The 17,718-nt window shown below is 35.2% G+C and overlaps 2 protein-coding genes across 3 annotated transcripts in view; one reads left to right on the plus strand and one right to left on the minus strand.

Annotated features, from left to right (window-relative positions):
* Window positions 1-15,719, minus strand: part of LOC127860153 (amyloid-beta precursor-like protein) — a 54,486-nt gene extending 38,767 nt beyond the window's left edge. Inside the window, exons 1-2 of the mRNA XM_052398035.1 lie at window positions 15,538-15,719; window positions 2,005-2,166 (exon numbers count right to left, since the gene is read on the minus strand). Of these exons, the coding sequence (XP_052253995.1) occupies window positions 2,005-2,166; window positions 15,538-15,612 (237 nt within the window). The 5' untranslated portion in view covers window positions 15,613-15,719. The remainder of the gene's footprint in view (window positions 1-2,004; window positions 2,167-15,537) is intronic.
* The window catches only part of LOC127860157 (sialin-like), a 41,985-nt gene continuing 37,698 nt past the window's right edge, over window positions 13,432-17,718 (plus strand). The window contains exon 1 of one of the 2 annotated variants that reach the window (XM_052398043.1): window positions 13,432-13,534. Coding sequence is in view for 1 of the 2 variants with exons in the window: in XM_052398042.1 (XP_052254002.1) it covers window positions 16,123-16,130 (8 nt within the window). In the remaining variant the exon portion in view is untranslated. Of the gene's footprint in view, window positions 13,535-15,989; window positions 16,131-17,718 lie in introns of those variants that run through there. The other variant, XM_052398042.1, reaches the window with a different exon arrangement.

The raw sequence follows: 17,718 nt of genomic DNA on the forward strand, positions 1-17,718 counted from the left end.
TCCTACAATGTCTATTGTTTTATTCACTTCCACTGCTGATGAAATTATAGATTTTTTCAAAAGCTTTTATCTTTTCCGTTCAGGCAACATTTCCATTAGAACTGCTTCATGAATTATTCAGACATTTGGTTCTGACCGAGTTTATTAAGAGCTGAAAGTCAAGCAGTATAAATTAAATGGAAGCCAATAATGTTTCTCAATCTGAACTAAAGATTCTGGATGCCAACTTGTTACATACTTAGCAACAGTGATCTTGACCCAGTCACCTTAACCTCTTCATATCAGATAGAGAGAGGAGCTGTTGCATGGAAAAGTTTGCCTCAATATTCTATGTATAAAAAGGAGTATAATTCTGCTTCATTGCAGGTTAGAGGTATAAAGCTTGGCCTACCACCTAACAAGATGTTGTGATCATGATTCCAAAAACAAGAATGAAGTTTCAATCGAATATCTGTAGCAGTTATAGAGACATGAACAGTCAAATCCAAACTAGGCAAATTTTTACAGGACAGTACATGTAGGTCCTGTTCAATGGGAAAAATACAGGACCTCCTCTTTTTTTACAGGACCTACCGACGACAGAATATAATAGTAAAACAAGGGCTGTTTGTAAAACATGCATGCACCCCATATGGGCTGTCAGTTGTAGTGGCAGCAATTGTGTGAATACGTTTTTTGTCACTGTGACCTTGACCTTTGACCTAGTGACCTGAAAATCAATAGGGGTCATCTGCCAGTCATGATCAATGTACCTATGAAGTTTCATGATTCTAGGCGTAAGCATTCTTTAGTTATCATCCGGAAACCATTTTACTATTTCGAGTCACTGTGACCTTGACCTTTTATCTAGTGACCTGAAAATCAATAGGGGTCATCTGCCAGTCATGATCAATGTTCCTATGAAGTTCCATGATCCTAGGCCTAAGCGCTCTTGAGTTATCATCCGGAAACAATCTGGTGGACAGACCGACCCACTGACATGTGCAAAACAATATACCCCCTCTTCTTCGAAGGGGGGCATAATAACTCATATCATTGCTGGGATCAAGGTGTTTATGATATACATTGTATAATGATCAATTATTAAAAAGCTATTAATTTCAATGTCACACATTTGTATCTGACTTTTAATAATAATACACGCCATACAGGGTAATAGTCTTGTTACGTTTAAACATATTTTAAAAGAATGTTTAATGCATGTTTATTGTTAACAGTAAATATAAACGGGAATCGCTCATTTGTAATATCTTAAGAAAATTTTCCAAAACCAAAGTAGCGTATACTTGTTAACCTAAGCTACGCTTAGCGCATATGTCAGATATCAGTCTGGTCAATACAGCCTAAACCGACGAAGGCCTCAATAAATGACGACCAGCCTTTTTCACGCATGGACATTGACAGCCAAGATAATAAAGGTTCGAATAACAATGATCATTATTATACATTACTATTGCTATTACAACCACACAAATTGGTTTCTGTATCATTTACATTTTAACAATCAGATTTATGGTTATCTTGTTAAGCGACTAGGCCGTCATGGATTTGGACCGTCCTGACATTTTGCACCTCAGAAAACTTTCAGAGCCGTAAACAAATCTATACAAACCAGCGAATTTGTTCTCTTTTTGTTAACGGACTATCAGTCCTGTTAATTTGACCGACAGGCCGGACCTTACAAAATTTTACAGGACATGACCGTCTGTCCGGCCATGTTTGGCTGAGACTGCATGTACATGACTTTTTTTTAATTTGTTGTATGAAACCTTTAACCAAATTAAATCTTGCATGCAAACCTTACTGCACTTGCATAACTACAAAAGGGGACATTATCCTAATAAAAAGGTAGTCACAGTTGTAGGTTTTGGGCTGTGAATGCTAATAAAGACCCTGAGCACAAGCATAGTGTTATTTTGATTTCTTTGTAGACATAGAGATATGGATGGTGTAGTTGCATGCAAACATTGACCTAAAGCGATTCTTGAAATTCCAATAGGTTACCTTTTTGCAGTACTCGAGTATTTTCTGGGGGTCGTCCGTGCAGTTGAAGCTGTAGTCTACCTCCCAGCCATTGACCGCTCGGTGCATGGCAGGCTTGTTACAAATGAACGCAACCATTGGCTCAAACTTACTGAGACTTGGGTCCACATTGGCTGCCAGGGCCTGAGAACAGAGATCAGCATCAATATGAGTATTGCTTTTGGTTTTTACCAGCTACTTTTCCCCAAAATATATATTGAAATACCTCAAAAACATCCGTTTAATTGCTTAGTCACTGGCTACTTTGAAAAACATTTATAACTGGCTACTCAAATTTTTCTGGAGAACATTGTTTAAATAAATGTCCGTGATGTTATTTCCCAGATAAGCCCATTAATGGTATTATCCTTTCAAAGGATGCCTATTTTTAGTGAATAAACAGTTGAAGCCAGGATTTAAAAACTGGAGTCCTTGGACTCCTTACTTGGGAAAAGTATGAGTCAAAACGTAAATAGTAGGAGTCCTATTGAATATTGCACACATCCTCAAATTTTCAGCCAAAAATCAATTTAAATAAAAAACAAAATTGTCACAAAACCAGGTTTTCATTGTGAAAAAAAATCTGATTAAGGGAGACAACTCAAACTGAACTTTTGAAATGAACAAAGAAAATTAACCCCCTTTGTAAGTTTGTTTCAAAATAAATCTATTTCTAGTTGTGGTGACCTTGACATTGGAGATATTGACGTGATTCTTTCGTGCGACACACCGTCCTATGATGGTGAACAAATGTGCCAAATAATTGTAAAATCTCACAATGAATGACATAGTTATGGCCCAGACAAGCTCATTTATTGCCAATTTTGACCTTTGAACTCAAAGTGTGACCTTGACCTTGGAGATATCGACGTAATTATTTCGGGCGACACACCGTCCAATGATGGTGAACAAATGTGCCAAATGATTTTAAAATATGACAATGAACGACATAGTTATGGCCCGGACAAGCTTGTTCCGCCCGCCTGCCAGCCAGCCTGCCAGCCAGCCAGCCAGCCCGCCCGCATTCGCCAATCTAATAACCAGTTTTTTCCTTTGGAAAACCTGGTTAATGAATATAATAATAATAATACATAATATAAAAAGTATAATTATTGGTTTCATCATTTAAAACTCAAATACAAAATGTTCATTAAGAATCCCTCTCATTATATTCTCTCTATTATTACTCATGTAGAAAATAATTTTCCATGCTATCATATTTCCATTTAAAACAACAACAAAACCAGTTTAATACTTTGAAAATTACAAAAGTGTTACTGATGACATCACTTATACCTATGCTTAAAAAAACTGCAAGCTTGGAATGCTGTTGGAAGACATCAAAGGTCTTAGATGTGAATGCCCAGAGGGGCCAGTTTCTAGGAAGTTAAAACTGTAAATTTGTTACACATCGGCAAGTGGCCATTTCAAACCACATTAACCAATACTACATTACTGGAAGCATGCATATACTGTCTGTCAGATACACTATTAATGCATTAGTTCCTTAGAGGATTGGATGTAAGAGAACTATCCTGACATTTTACTGGATTGGATTATTTGTATTTTAAACAGATGTGAGGAAAGAAATTGTGCTGGGTTGAATTTAAATAGGAGGTTGCTTTACAGGTATTGTTTGTTAATGAATTGACTTGAAGTATTTACAAAAAGGTGCGTTCTGAGGACTCTCAATTAGTTTCTGATAAGCGTCATTTGTCAAATGTATGCATTAAAAATTGATTAAGCGTTTACGAGAAGCCTGTGAAGCGGAAAGTGTCCTCCCTGATTAGCCTGTGCAAAGGCTCATCTGGGACGACACTTAACACACACATGCATTAAGGCCCATTTGTCAAGAGCAAGGCTCATCTGGACTATCCGTAATAAGTGATCTACGTTGATCTTTGATCGTGAAATAGTCAGCATCAGTGACAGCAGCAATGGATTCTGGAAACAAATGAGACAAGGATACCATCCTCACTAATTGGTTCACCATTACAAGATATTAATTTTTGATCACAAATTTTTAATTGGCATATGGTGTATGATTAATTCAAATGTATGTGTCTGCTTTGACTTTGATACCATTTCATGTATATATGTGTTGAAGCAACAGTCTATAAAATAGGGTGACTGACATGCGCTTGGTAACCATGACGTCATGAACTGATCTCTTATACATGTAGAACAAAGTAACAAAACATAACTAGACAATGACATTTCAAACTTGAATAACTGATTGATGCCATTTTGCGTTGAGGTTGTCATTAATTTAATTTCTTACAATCTAATTAATGATGAATACATGTTTAAGCATATTTGTACACTGTACTGCCCACTACATTTCAATAAAATGAATTCAGTGGGATTACTACACTTAACAGTTCAAACAGTAGGAATTTTTATGACAACAACTCCCATAAAATGGGTTTAAAAAATCCCAGTCATTTTTAAACTGCAAAATGTACATTTGAGGTTATTCAAGCATTACATGTTGCAGTGTGTCAACTAGTTCAAACAGCAGACATCCATCCCTCCTGAATCATGAAGGCTGGTTTACAGTTCATTTTGTACTGAAGTTGCTGTACATACTTTATATACATGTACATGCTTTATTTTATTAGCAAGCCAAACCCTTAAACTTTGATTTTAATGACCTTTATTTACCAAAGGATAAAACATGTTTATACACATGAAAATCTCTCAGAAAACAAAATTAGATTTTAATAATATTGTTTGCTCAGTTAACTTAAAGTAAAACAAACAATAAGTCTACATGTAAGGAATAAAATATTTCACATACACATAACCATGAAATGACTGGAAAAAATATATAATGTCACAAATTAACAAACTCGGAAACATAATTTGTGGCTTTTATTTTCCGCAATTACCACATGCTAGAAAGGCCCATGGCAAAATACAGATATGTACATAAATTATTTTGAGTTGGCAAACCAGTAACATCGCAGAAATCTGACACACCCAAGTGCACACCCTAGATAAGAGTAAATTGAACATGAAATGTTGAGATCAATTTACTTGAACAATGTTGGTAATTAGGAACCAGCATAACTAACTGCAGTTTCTTCTATAATATATGTGCTTTACTAGGACACTTTAAGAAGAAACAGAAGTAAGAGATTTAAAATTACTTAGAATCTTGCTTTTTATATGAAAACAAGAGATGTGTTCGTCAGAAACACAATGCCCCCTATTGCGCCGCTTTGAAATTTATTAATTTTTTCAGGGTTTTTTTGGCCCGATTTCATAGCCGAAATTCGGCTTCATAGCTGAAATTCGGCTATGTTCCCAATCCCAAAAAGTATACTTTTTTCCCAAAATGTGGGAAGAAGAAGTCTAATGCGTTTTTTATCTCAATTTCAATTCAAGTACATCAATCAAAGAATTATATGATTTTGTTCTTTTAATTTGAATGATTATAAAGAGTTATATCAAATTAAGTATTTCCCTAATCAGTGGACTTTTCATGTGGAAAAAAAGGCTAATGAATTTATTTTCCCAATTTCATGAAAATGCCGATAAAATTCCCAATTCCAAAGCCATGGGCTTTCTTCCCAAAAAGTGGAAAAAAACCCTGGTTTTTGAGCTTTGACCTTGAAGTATGACCTTGACCCTGAACTTCCACCACTCAAAATGTGCAGCTTCATGAGAACACCGCTTTGAAATTATTATTTTTTTACCTTTGACCTTGAAGGATGACCTTGACCTTGAACTTCCACCGCTCAAAATGTGCAGCTTCATGAGATGCACATGCATGCCAAATATCAAGTTGCTATCTTGAATATTGAAAAAGTTATGGTCAATGTTAAAGTTTTTTTCGGACGGACAGACGGACAGACTGACTGACATACTGACTGACAGACAGTTCAACTGTTATATGCCACCCTACTGGGAGCATAAAAATACAAATTTGACAAATTTGACTGAAGTATATACTGATTCTTGCATTAATTTTCATGCATTAATTTTCTCAAAACCAGAAAAAGATGCACTTGACAATTTTGAAAACATTATATCTTTTGGCACCTTCATGTTAAGAAAATACCATTTACATCTAAAACAGTAATTCAGACACATAATTTCAGTCACATCATTAAGTCATTATCTTCACCGTACAATATATGATTTTGACCCCTAATACTCTTAAGCCTGGGGTCATCTGACTCCTACTAACAAAACAGGGTTTTTTTTCCACTTTTTGGGAAGATAGCCCATGGCTTTGGAATTGGGAATTTTATCGGCATTTTCATGAAATTGGGAAAATTAATTCATTAGCCTTCTTTTTCCACACGAAAAGTCCACTAATTAGGGAAATACTAAATTTGATATAACACTATATAATCATTAAAATTAAAAGAACAAAATCATAAAATACTTTGGTAAATGTAATTGAATTAAAATTGAGATAAAATATGCATAAGACACTTCCTTCTAAAAAAAAAAAAAAAAAAAAAAAAAATTTTTTTTTTTTTTTTTTTTTAAATTGGGAATTTTTTGTCACATTTTGGGAAAAAAGTATACTTTTTGGGATTGGGAACATAGCCGAATTTCGGCTATAAAATCGGGCCAAAAAAAACCCTGCAAAACCTCCTGAAATCCCAAGTAGTCCTGTTAATTTCATTTCTATTTGTCTAAATCAGCCTATTATACACAGTGCTCCAGCTAGGCCTAAATTTGAGGGCGCCCTGCCCTGCCCTCCAGAACCTCAGCCCTTCCCTTCCTAGGGCCCCCCCCCTGCCCTTAAAAAAAAAAAATAATTTTTTTTTTACATAATGATTATTAATAAATCTCTTATTACATTACAAGTAATTAATTTATTTCTCATTATATAGAGGATAATTGTTGGACTCGGTGGATTATCGATTTTAATTCACGTGTGATCATAGAAAATATACTTTTTTTATGATCACGAGTGAATTAAAATCGATATTCCACCGAAACCAAAAATTTTTCGTTTTATTATCCCCACGCTTTTTGAAAAAAAGGTGGGGATATTGTGGTGATCTCCGCCGTCCGTCCGTCCGTCTGTCCGTCTGTCCGTCCTGGCCACTATCTCCTCCTACACTAAAAGCACTAGAACCTTGAAATTTACACACATGGTAGCTATGAGCATATGTGCGACCCTGCACTATTTGGAATTTTGATCTGACCCCTGGGTCAAAAGTTATAGGGGTTGGGGTGGGGCCGCGTCAGAAATTATCACTCATTTTTTTAGGTTATTTTACATTTACTTCTTTATTTCTACACCGATTCACTTCAAATTGATACTGGACCTCACCTATGACAATACGGTCAATCTCAACCATGCATGGCCCCATTCCCAACCCTGGGGCGCCCCGCCCACATAGGCCACACCCACCAAAAATTTCCATTTACTATAATTTTTTCATTTCTACACGGATTCACTTCAAATTGATACTGAACTTTTGTTATGACATTAGGGTCAATCTCAACTATGCATGGCCCCAATCCCAACCCTGGGGCGCCCGCCCACATAGGCCACACCCACCAAAAAATTCCATTTACTATAATTTTTTCATTTCTACACGGATTCACTTCAAATTGATACTGAACTTCTCTTATGACATTAGGGTCAATCTCAACTATGCATGTTCCCATAACCAACCCTGGGGCCCCGCCCACATAGACCACACCCACCCAAAATTGCCTTTACTATAATTTCTTCATTTCTACACCGATTCACTTCAAATTGATATTGAACTTCTCTTATGACAATACAGTCAATCTCAACTATGCATGGCCCCATTACCAACCCTGGGGCGCCCCGCCCACATAGACCACACCCACCCAAAATTGCCTTTTACTATAATTTCTTCATTTCTACACCGATTCACTTCAAATTGATACTGAACCTCTCTTATGACAATACGGTCAATCTCAACTATGCATGGCCCCATTACCAACCCTGGGGCGCCCTGCCCACATATGTCACACCCACCCAAAATTGCCTTTTACTATAACTTCTTCATTTCTACACCAATTCACTTCTAATTGATGATGAACTTCTCTTATGACAATACGGTCAATCTCAGCTATGCATGGCCCCATTACCAACCCTGGGGCACACCTAGGTCAAACATTCGGCGTGGGGATACGCGTCGGCCTCTGCCGCGCCATTTCTAGTTTTATGCTTTATTTTCACAGTTTATGTACATTTAAAGAGTTTAACTATAGAATTTCGCTGGGATAATGACGTCATTTCGTCAAAAAATGACGTCATTGCACAGTAAACAGTGAAAATTATCGATAATTTTCACTGTTTTGAAACAGTGAAATTATCAGTTTTAATTCACTGATATTTCTCTATAAAACACCGGAAAGCATAAAATAAAGACATTATATTTAAATGGTTTAATAATAATAGGAATAATATATTCTAACAATTATTAATCACATATAAATTAACATGCAACAGGAAGCATTTCAGAAAAGCCCGTGCGCTCGAAAGTGCCCTTTTGACAAAATACTGCGCGTCGAAAATGCCCTTTTGACAAAAAAGCCCCCCTGCCCTATTTAAATCCTAGCTGGAGCACTGATACATTATCTGCTTATTATCCCCACGCTTTTTGAAAAGCGTGGGGATATTGTGGTTATCTCTGCCGTCCGTCTGTCTGTCCGTTCTGGCCACTATCTCCTCCTACACTATAACACTAGAACCTTGAAACTTACACACATGGTAGCTATAAGCATATGTGCGACCCTGCACTATTTGGAATTTTGATCTGACCCCTGGGTCAAAAGTTATGGGGGTTGAGGCAGGCCAGGTCAGAGATTTTCACTCATTTTTTATGTTATTTTACATTAACTTCTTCGTTTCTGCACCGATTTACATCAAATTGATACTGAACCTCTCTTATGACCATGGATCATATTTTTTTCGGTTTTGTCAGTCCTAGACCGATTGGGGTCATGAAAGACCGATTGAAAATTCCAAACAGTCGATCTGATTCTGTCATCTGATTTATAAGTTATGACAATACGGTCAATCTCAACTATGCATGGCCCAATTACCAACCCTGGGGCGCCCCGCCCACATAGGCCACACCCACCGAACATTGCCTTTTACTTAACTTCTTCATTTCTACACCCATTGACTTCTAATTGATACTGAACTATTCTTATGACAATAAGGTCAATCTCAACTATGCATAGCCCCATTACCAACCCTGGGGTGCCCCGCCCACATAGGCCACACCCACACAAAATTGCCTTTTACTTAACTTCTTCATTTCTACACCGATTGACTTCTAATTGATACTGAACTTCTCTTATGAGTTATGACAATACCGTCAATCTCAACTATGCATGGCCCCATTACCTACCCTGGGGCACCCTTGGGTCAAACATGCGGCGTGGGGATGCGCGTCGGCCTCTGCCGCGCCATTTCTAGTTCTTATTTGAAGTTGTTTTCTATTCACCCTCGAGTCAATAAATATATGTTCATTTCTCATTTATTTACATGTACAAGTCAGGAAGGAAGGGGAGGGGGGCTTCAATCCACAAATAGTTCATCTTTAAAAGTTAAAATAAAAATTCATTACCTCTGACCTTGAAATGTGTCTATGGACTTTGCCTAAGAGTAAGAGCATAGGAAATTGTACACGAACCATTCTATTGTCATTTTGGGTCCATGTATAATAATACTAAGTGCATTAAGGGGCAACAAAGTGTGTTTTTTTTGTTTGAATTCAGCCCCATTCCCAATAGAAAAAAGTACATATTTTCCCAAAATGGAACCTAAAAATTCCCAATTGAATGTTTTTTCTAGATCTCAACATTTAGTTGATCTACATGTACATGTACCATCCAGCTGAGCTCTATAAGTTTAACATTATTAATATAATATTTAAAACACTTAAATTCTCAATTTTTAAGCATTTATTAGCAAAACAATAACAACACCAATTTCCTAATTTTAGTAAAAATGGGGCAATTTTTCCCAATCAAAAGGGACCCAGCCCCATTACCAAAATGGTGCCAAAAAAACACATGCTGCCATTGAAAAGCTATGTTCCCAAATCCAAAGCCTTGTTTACATTTCTGGGCATTTAAAAGTGCGCTCTATTTGTAAATATGCCAATGTTATATAAACAGTTTGTCATATGGAAGTACAGAGCATGCTGATGAACAGCCACATGCTGGAAACCTGTCTATTTATTGTTGTTGCTATCCTTTTGTAGTTATAAATAGGTTGAGAATATATTCCAAATCATATTGGATAAATATCCATTAATATATGAGGACTTCCAAGTTTTCATGAGATAATTGATATATCTGTCTTTTGGAATGGCTAACATTTTAAAATGAAAATTGCTTTCCCAGGGTTGCCAGCAAAGAAATGGAAAATAACAAACTCAATATTAAACCTATTATAATATAACAGAAAAAATTGTAACTCAGACTGACTTTTGCTATATTGACAGCGCTCAGCCTAGGTTCAAATTTGAAGGAGAAGTGACTTCTCCCTCAGCTGTAATTTGGGAGTTGAGGTCCAAATTAGGGAGAAGTGAGGCCACTAATAGAAGTGGTTTCTGTTCTGCATCTAATAAAATCTCCACTTGTTTTATACATGTACCCTTCATTACACCAAGCCCATCATTATCAATGACAAACAAACAATATTTTCTAATTCAATAAATCCTTACCTATTAAGTCACATAAATCAGCGCTTCCATTAGCTAAAGAAACTTCAGTGTACAGTTTATATAGTAAAGTTGCGCGAGTCAAAAATCATAAAAAGCGATATTCAAAGTTATGGTAGCCAGATTCTATGTCATAAATCAATTCAAACAAATAAAACCTGTGATTTCCATGTGCATCAAAAAATTCAACAGTACTTAAATATTGTAATGACAATCCAACACCCTATTTACATTATAAGGTACATGATAATTACATATTGTAGAGTTTAAACCCAAATACAAGGACTACCCTACGGGTGACTACGGGCGATAATTTCGCTCTAACGCCCGTAATAACGCCCTACGAGCCCAGAAAAGCGAAGATCAAGTCGCCCGATTTTTTAGTAAACAAGACCGGAAAAGCGAAAAATCAAGCCACCCGATTATTATTGCCAATGCGTGCTACCGCCCGCAGGCGATTAGCAAGTTTATTGTTTGTTGTTTATCTAACGGTTACACAATTTACCCCCCGCACGGATCGTTAATTGACCGTGACAAAGCAGTCCCTTAATATTGGTTCCTATAACAACACACTCGTGCCTCTAATAATAACATGATAATTGTTTGACCACCATCCGATAATTGCAGTTTTTTCGCAGACGGCATGGTTAAAGAAAGTCGGAAAAAATAATTAAAGAAAAACAAAATTGATCAAAGGTCTATTAATTACGTAGATCCACGATTAAGTCCAGCGAGTTTTGTCAGTTTGTTAATCCACCGATAATTACGAGTATTAAACACCCGTCTGATATAAACTGCAATCACATTCATTTTTTATATTAACAAGTCATAATACTACACATAAACATTGAGAAAAAAATTCCTCCATTAGATATAAATTTTCCGAGTATGAATTAAATTGCTACGTTATGACCTTCGACATTGCAAATGGTGGACATTGAAACATTCAACCTGCGTTCAATTCATAGCTGGCAATTCAAATTACAAGTAATGGTGATTAAGTAATGGAAGAAGCATTAACTGGTTTTAAGGTAGTGCACCTCTAATGGGCACATATCCAAATATAATCTAATTAATTATTTTCTTAATCAGCATCATTTCACTGAACTACATGCAAATTTGTAGGTAGGCTTTCCATGCTTTTTAAAAAAATATACCGATTTTTTCAAAACCACCCCCACGCTCGGCTTTTGTCCAGTTTATTTTCACCCCTGGGGTATATAAAAGTTCCATAATTCATTCAAATTTCCAAATATGGGCATGCAGTTGGTGTGTACAGATGCTGTAAAGGTGTTTAAAGTTTAAACAAGATGAAATAAGTATTCTTTTACAGACATTTATTTTTTACAAATTTTTATCTATGGAAGAGCACCATGAAATGTAAGTGATTTCAGCCAAGTAAAAATTGGGTCGGTTAAAAACAAAGTGTCATAAAATTCAAAATAGTATCATTTAAGTCATATTTTAAACTTAGTTTTTATAGAAACACTATATACAGCAAAAATACCAAGAACTAGACAGATTTACCGTTTACTTTTTGAAATAAAAATAAAAATGCAACATGCATAGTTCGTATTTTCAAAGTAAATCACCCAATTTCGCCATAACGTTGTTTTAATTTTAATAATTGAAAAATGTGCATAAAAATTGCAACATATTTAACAATAAATATAGCTTATATGCCATATTAAATCAAATTACGTTAGAAAATAAATAAAACGCGTCGCAAAAAAGTATACGTCGTCGGCAGGATTCGAACCTGCGCGGGAATATCCCAAAAGATTTCTAGTCTATCGCCTTAACCACTAGGCTACGGCACCTAATAGTAGGCTCTTCAACCTTCGAAGAAATCCCGGGAAATCATTAGAGGTGCACTACCTTAACAAACATTTGATAAGGTTTGTTAAACCAGATAACAACAAGGAAAAATTGGATTATTAAAGTTAAACAGGTAAGGCATTCTTAAGTGTACATATTTCGGACGTGTATAGTATTCGGATAAACAGTAATAGATATACTAGATGTACTATGCATTATGATTGTGTTTTGTTACAAAAGCAGTCATAGGAATGATGGTAATATAATGACGATAAGTGTGATGAAAAGGGGCTACCGGTACATATCTTAAATTACTTAAATAGATAGTAGATTTCAATGAGAATTTATTGTTTTTTACAAATATGCATAGTAAAATGATAGAAATAATAAAAGTTGTGAAATGAACATGTTTTGTTTTTGATATTGTTCGCACAAACGTCTCCCTGATTTCCCAAACTTCTCCCTGTTTCGGAAAAAAGGAGAAGTCACTTTTCGGATTCTCCCTATTTTTAAGGCCTAGGGTAGTCCCTGAAATAAGAATTTTTTTTCCTACGAATATATTCATGATATCCACGAAAAATTCATGGCCAGTTACTTAAGACTAATGATGAAAAGCAGGTGTAATCCGCATGGATATTCACGCAACGTAAAAAAAACACCATTGATGCTTCAAATAAACTGTGTTCATGTATATTGTATTGACCCAGGGTCCTAATAAGAAGCGCGCTAAAATTATGCAGGACATGTGTAAAGGTCATATTATCCCCATGTAAGGCTAGGGTGTATTGAATTCTGCGCTTGACGACTTACGTCGATACCGACATGTTTATTCGCATTTAAAAAAGAAGGCGAAGTCGACTTCTCCTTCCTGTAATTTAAGGGCCATGTTATCGCCCACTTCGCCCTAACGGCTGAGCCCTGATTGATAAATCAAAAATGAAACTTAGTGACAACAAATGTGTCATTAAAAGCTCTTGATTGTTCAATTTAGAAAGGATTCAAAGGACAATGTATGGCTTGAAATTGTGTATGATAAAAAAAAACAGCTTAATTATTGAGGGTAAAATCAACGAATATTTTGTACAATATTTAAAAAAACAAAGTTAACACATAATCAGACCCATTTTCAGTGTTCCTCATACATGTAGAAATAGCCTAAATTTCTACTCTATATATGGTCAGGAAACATAGATTTAACTAGATACAAAATGCTTGTTTTTATTTTGTGTGTGAGTCCAGGGTTTGACACTAAGGCACGTCCGACAGACATTGTCTAGAAAGATCGGTGGTCGGGCTAGTAAAACTGTGGGCTAGCTTGTCCGACTGGTCGTACATGTATATAAAAAATCTATACTGATTCATATAACTTAGAAAACCTTTTTCTCTTAATGTGTAAAATAACTCTCGTATCTGTTATTTACACCAGAACAAAACTAGCGTATATAAATAAACACGGAGCATTCACGTCATGATTCATCGCAATTTTTAGACGCGAAGGACAGCTTTCCGCAGAAATTGCTTGTTTCCATTGGTCAAGTTGTCATGAATATTAATGATTTTCTGCAGTGTCTTAGAACTTTACATCATGTTTTTACGACTTCTATCAAAAATCAGTATCATCAATGTAAACATTTTGGCGTAGCAGACGAGAGAATGTAATTTAAAGAATGGCTTTGTTCAAGATTGCATTTTCGTCCGACAAATAAGTTAATAAAGAAGAATCCGATGGTAAAACTGACACAGATTATGATGAAAGGGCCTTGGAGCTGTGGTTGCATGGAGCACAGCGGTCAAGGAGGCCAGAATTTGATGACGTTGAAATGTCACCTGCTGTACAGCATCATTTGTTTAACTGGTGATAAACAGTGAAATTATAACAAACAATTTATGTTGTTAAATAGTTTTATTTTATTTTTTACTTTGTGCATCAAAATAACTTTCTTGTGTTCACTAATTATTTACTGATAAAACCTGATTTAACAGTTACACGACACAATTGTGTTTATTTGCTATGTCATTTATGGTCTAGAAGACATCAGATTCGGGCTACTACATTTTAAGAGGAGCTGGTCCAATGGTCTGGCTGTAAAAAAGTTAATGTTGAACCCTGGTGACAATATATTCGATGTAAATTTCACTTGAAATTGTGCAGTAGATTTTGAGTGTTTATAGGGCTTTTATAAACATGCACTACATGATTTTGTTTCCCATTTGAGAAAATTGTTAATACTAATATATAACATTGTATTAATTATAATAAATAAATAATAAGTGCTTCAGTGTTTTTTTATTTTCAAGTTAAACTTCAAATGCACCATCACAGGAGAAACTTTTTTTAAATAATTCTAAATATTCCCATATTGAGTCATTCAATACAGCTGAATCAGAACACTTCATCACTGCACATTTTACCTTTTAAAACAAAAGTTGACCAAATGTGTAATAGTGGATAGGTTTTATAATTGTTAAAACTGTTCCATCACTAAATGTCAACAATAAAGGCTTGTTTGGATAAATGTTGCAAGATTAGAAGCCTACTTGGTCTTAAGAGGATTTACTATTTAGATTGGTAGATCTTAGTCATGATAAGTGACTTTTGTGCAGCTAGACAAAGGTAAATAATAATTGGTCATTTCACATTGATAGAGTGATATCACTTTGCACATACAACAACAACCAAGATACTTATGGTTTTCCAAGTGTTTCGTTTAATCATATGTAATAAGGAAATAATCTTCAACAGAAAGCGGAATTCTACTTTTGAAATGTATTGACATATTTATTTATAAACAATTAACAAGCCCAACGATTCCGAGGCTCATTGTTTAAAAATTAAATTTCATTACATTTTGAAAATATAATTCCATGTATGGAAATGACTCTACCGAGAGATCTGTTAGATTCCTGTAAGCATCAAGTGATCCAGACACATCTTGTATTATGTCGCCAGAAGCATATGACAATTCCAAATAAAATATGACTGAAAAATCACGAATGTACACAAAATTATTACCTCCAAATAAGCATAGCTGGAACTAATACACACTAACACCGTTAAATACACGACTGGACCTCCGATCGGCCCCATGACTTCAAAGTTCTCGCGACGAAAAAGACAGAAATATAAATCCAACAACCTACAGCTTTGATGTTCACTACACAATGTTGAAGTGACGTCACGTCTGCATAACGGGAACAGGTGTCCGAATTGAACGACGTTTTATATTGGTTGAGCAATTAGTCAGTTAATTTACGTTATTGCAGCAATTTCATGTGGTTTGGATAAAATAAAATCAATGCTATAGACAAAAGCTTATTATTTTAGTACACTGTTTATTAAATTAACAATGATATTTAACCATATTCTTACATTTTCTGTAAAATGACGAAAAGTCAGGAAATAGCACATAAGAAACTAACCAATCAGACAGCGCCTTTCACAAGATGTAGCAAATTAACATAAACATTAGAAGGTATCCACATGTTGTTATTAATTATGAACCATATGTCAAAATGTTCAACATTGTGTGTAATTATTTGTTCATATAAATAATGACACTACTTTAATAGTAAACTTACAATTAAAGGTTGGCAATTTATGAACAGGTAACAGTCATTTTGTATGCACATTATTGAAAAGTGTATTTAATAATATTTCGTCTGTGTCTGTGAGCAGTCACAATCATACAAATATAGTATGAAATGCATAAGAGTGCTAATGAGTTGTGCATAACAGAAACTTTGGTAAAGGGACTTGAATTTTTAAAATGCACACGTTTACTTGATATAAATTATGTAGTTTGTGTTTACCGGTAAGTACATGTATCTGGGTAACTTAACAGCAAAATCATGTTTACCACTAGACTTATATTTTGCCTTAAAATACTTTAACATGCTATATAAACTATTATTAAATAAATGCAGGGGTAATATCAGCATTTTTTTCTAGAGTTCCATAGGTTGTGGGTTTGAGTCCAAGGAAGCTATACATTGTCATTTGACTGGTGTCAGGAGTGCACAACGCTGGGAGTCCTTGGATCTGGCCTAAATAGTTAATTCTAATGGAGGCAGATTACTGATAGAAGTAACAGCAAGAATTTTTACTTGTTGCTTATATGTCAATTTTTATTCACAGCCAAAGGATGAGGGATATAGAATTGGTGTTGTCAGTCAGTCCATCAGTCCGTCCTTCTGTCACAAAACTGTTTATGGCTATATCTCAAAAACTATATAAGATATGAACATGAAAATTCATATGTGTATAGCTATCTATGAGGAGAAGTGCCATGCCTAGAACCATAACCCTACACTTTCTAAAATAAGAGTTATTGCTCTTTGTTTTTTTTGTATGATGTAACTGTTCAGGGCTATATCTCAGATACAGTACAAGACTTCAACATGAAACTTCATGGGTTTATAAAATCAATCAGTAGAAGTTCATTTCTTAAGAACCATAACCCTTCACTTTCTTAAATAAGAGTTATTGCCCTTTGTTGTTTTTGTATGATATAAATTTTCAGGGCTATATCTCAGATACACCACAAGATTTCAACATGAAACTTCATAGGTGTATATATATCAATAAGTAGAATTGCAATGCATAAAACAATTACCACACATTTAATAAGTTTTTTTAGGATTATAGCATATCTCATGGGATTTGCAACCATCCTTAAAGACAATTTATTTGGCAGGGGATATGTATTTAACGAATTTGCTTGTTTCATTGGTGTTGCATGATAAACATCATGCTCCAATGCTTACTTGCAGCTAAGCTATGTTTTTATACAATAAATAAATGTACTAGTATAGTATATGTACAGAAAAGCAGTTGTTGTGTTGTAACATCAGTAGATAAATAGTCTCATTGATTGTGGATAAAAGAAGCCAAATACATGTACAGGTAGCTCAGAGTCGTGAGCTGTATACAAAATAAGTGAAACAAATTTAACTGCAAAGGTCCAGCACTTTTCTTTCTAAAAAAAGTTATCATAACATAGATTCGCATATTGATTTAGAGAGATTCTGGTCATGCCATGCATGCTAAGGACAACCACAAAATGGCTTCATTTCCAATGGGTGGACTTGTCTGTCTTTGTGCATTGTCATTTTTATGAAACAACAAAGTGGCAAGCATTAGGCATTTATCTAGCCCATGCATCCATAGTAGCCCATGGATTCCATACGTATGTCA

The sequence above is a fragment of the Dreissena polymorpha genome, chromosome 15, assembly GCF_020536995.1.
Source record: "Dreissena polymorpha isolate Duluth1 chromosome 15, UMN_Dpol_1.0, whole genome shotgun sequence".
Lineage (NCBI taxonomy): Eukaryota > Metazoa > Mollusca > Bivalvia > Myida > Dreissenidae > Dreissena > Dreissena polymorpha.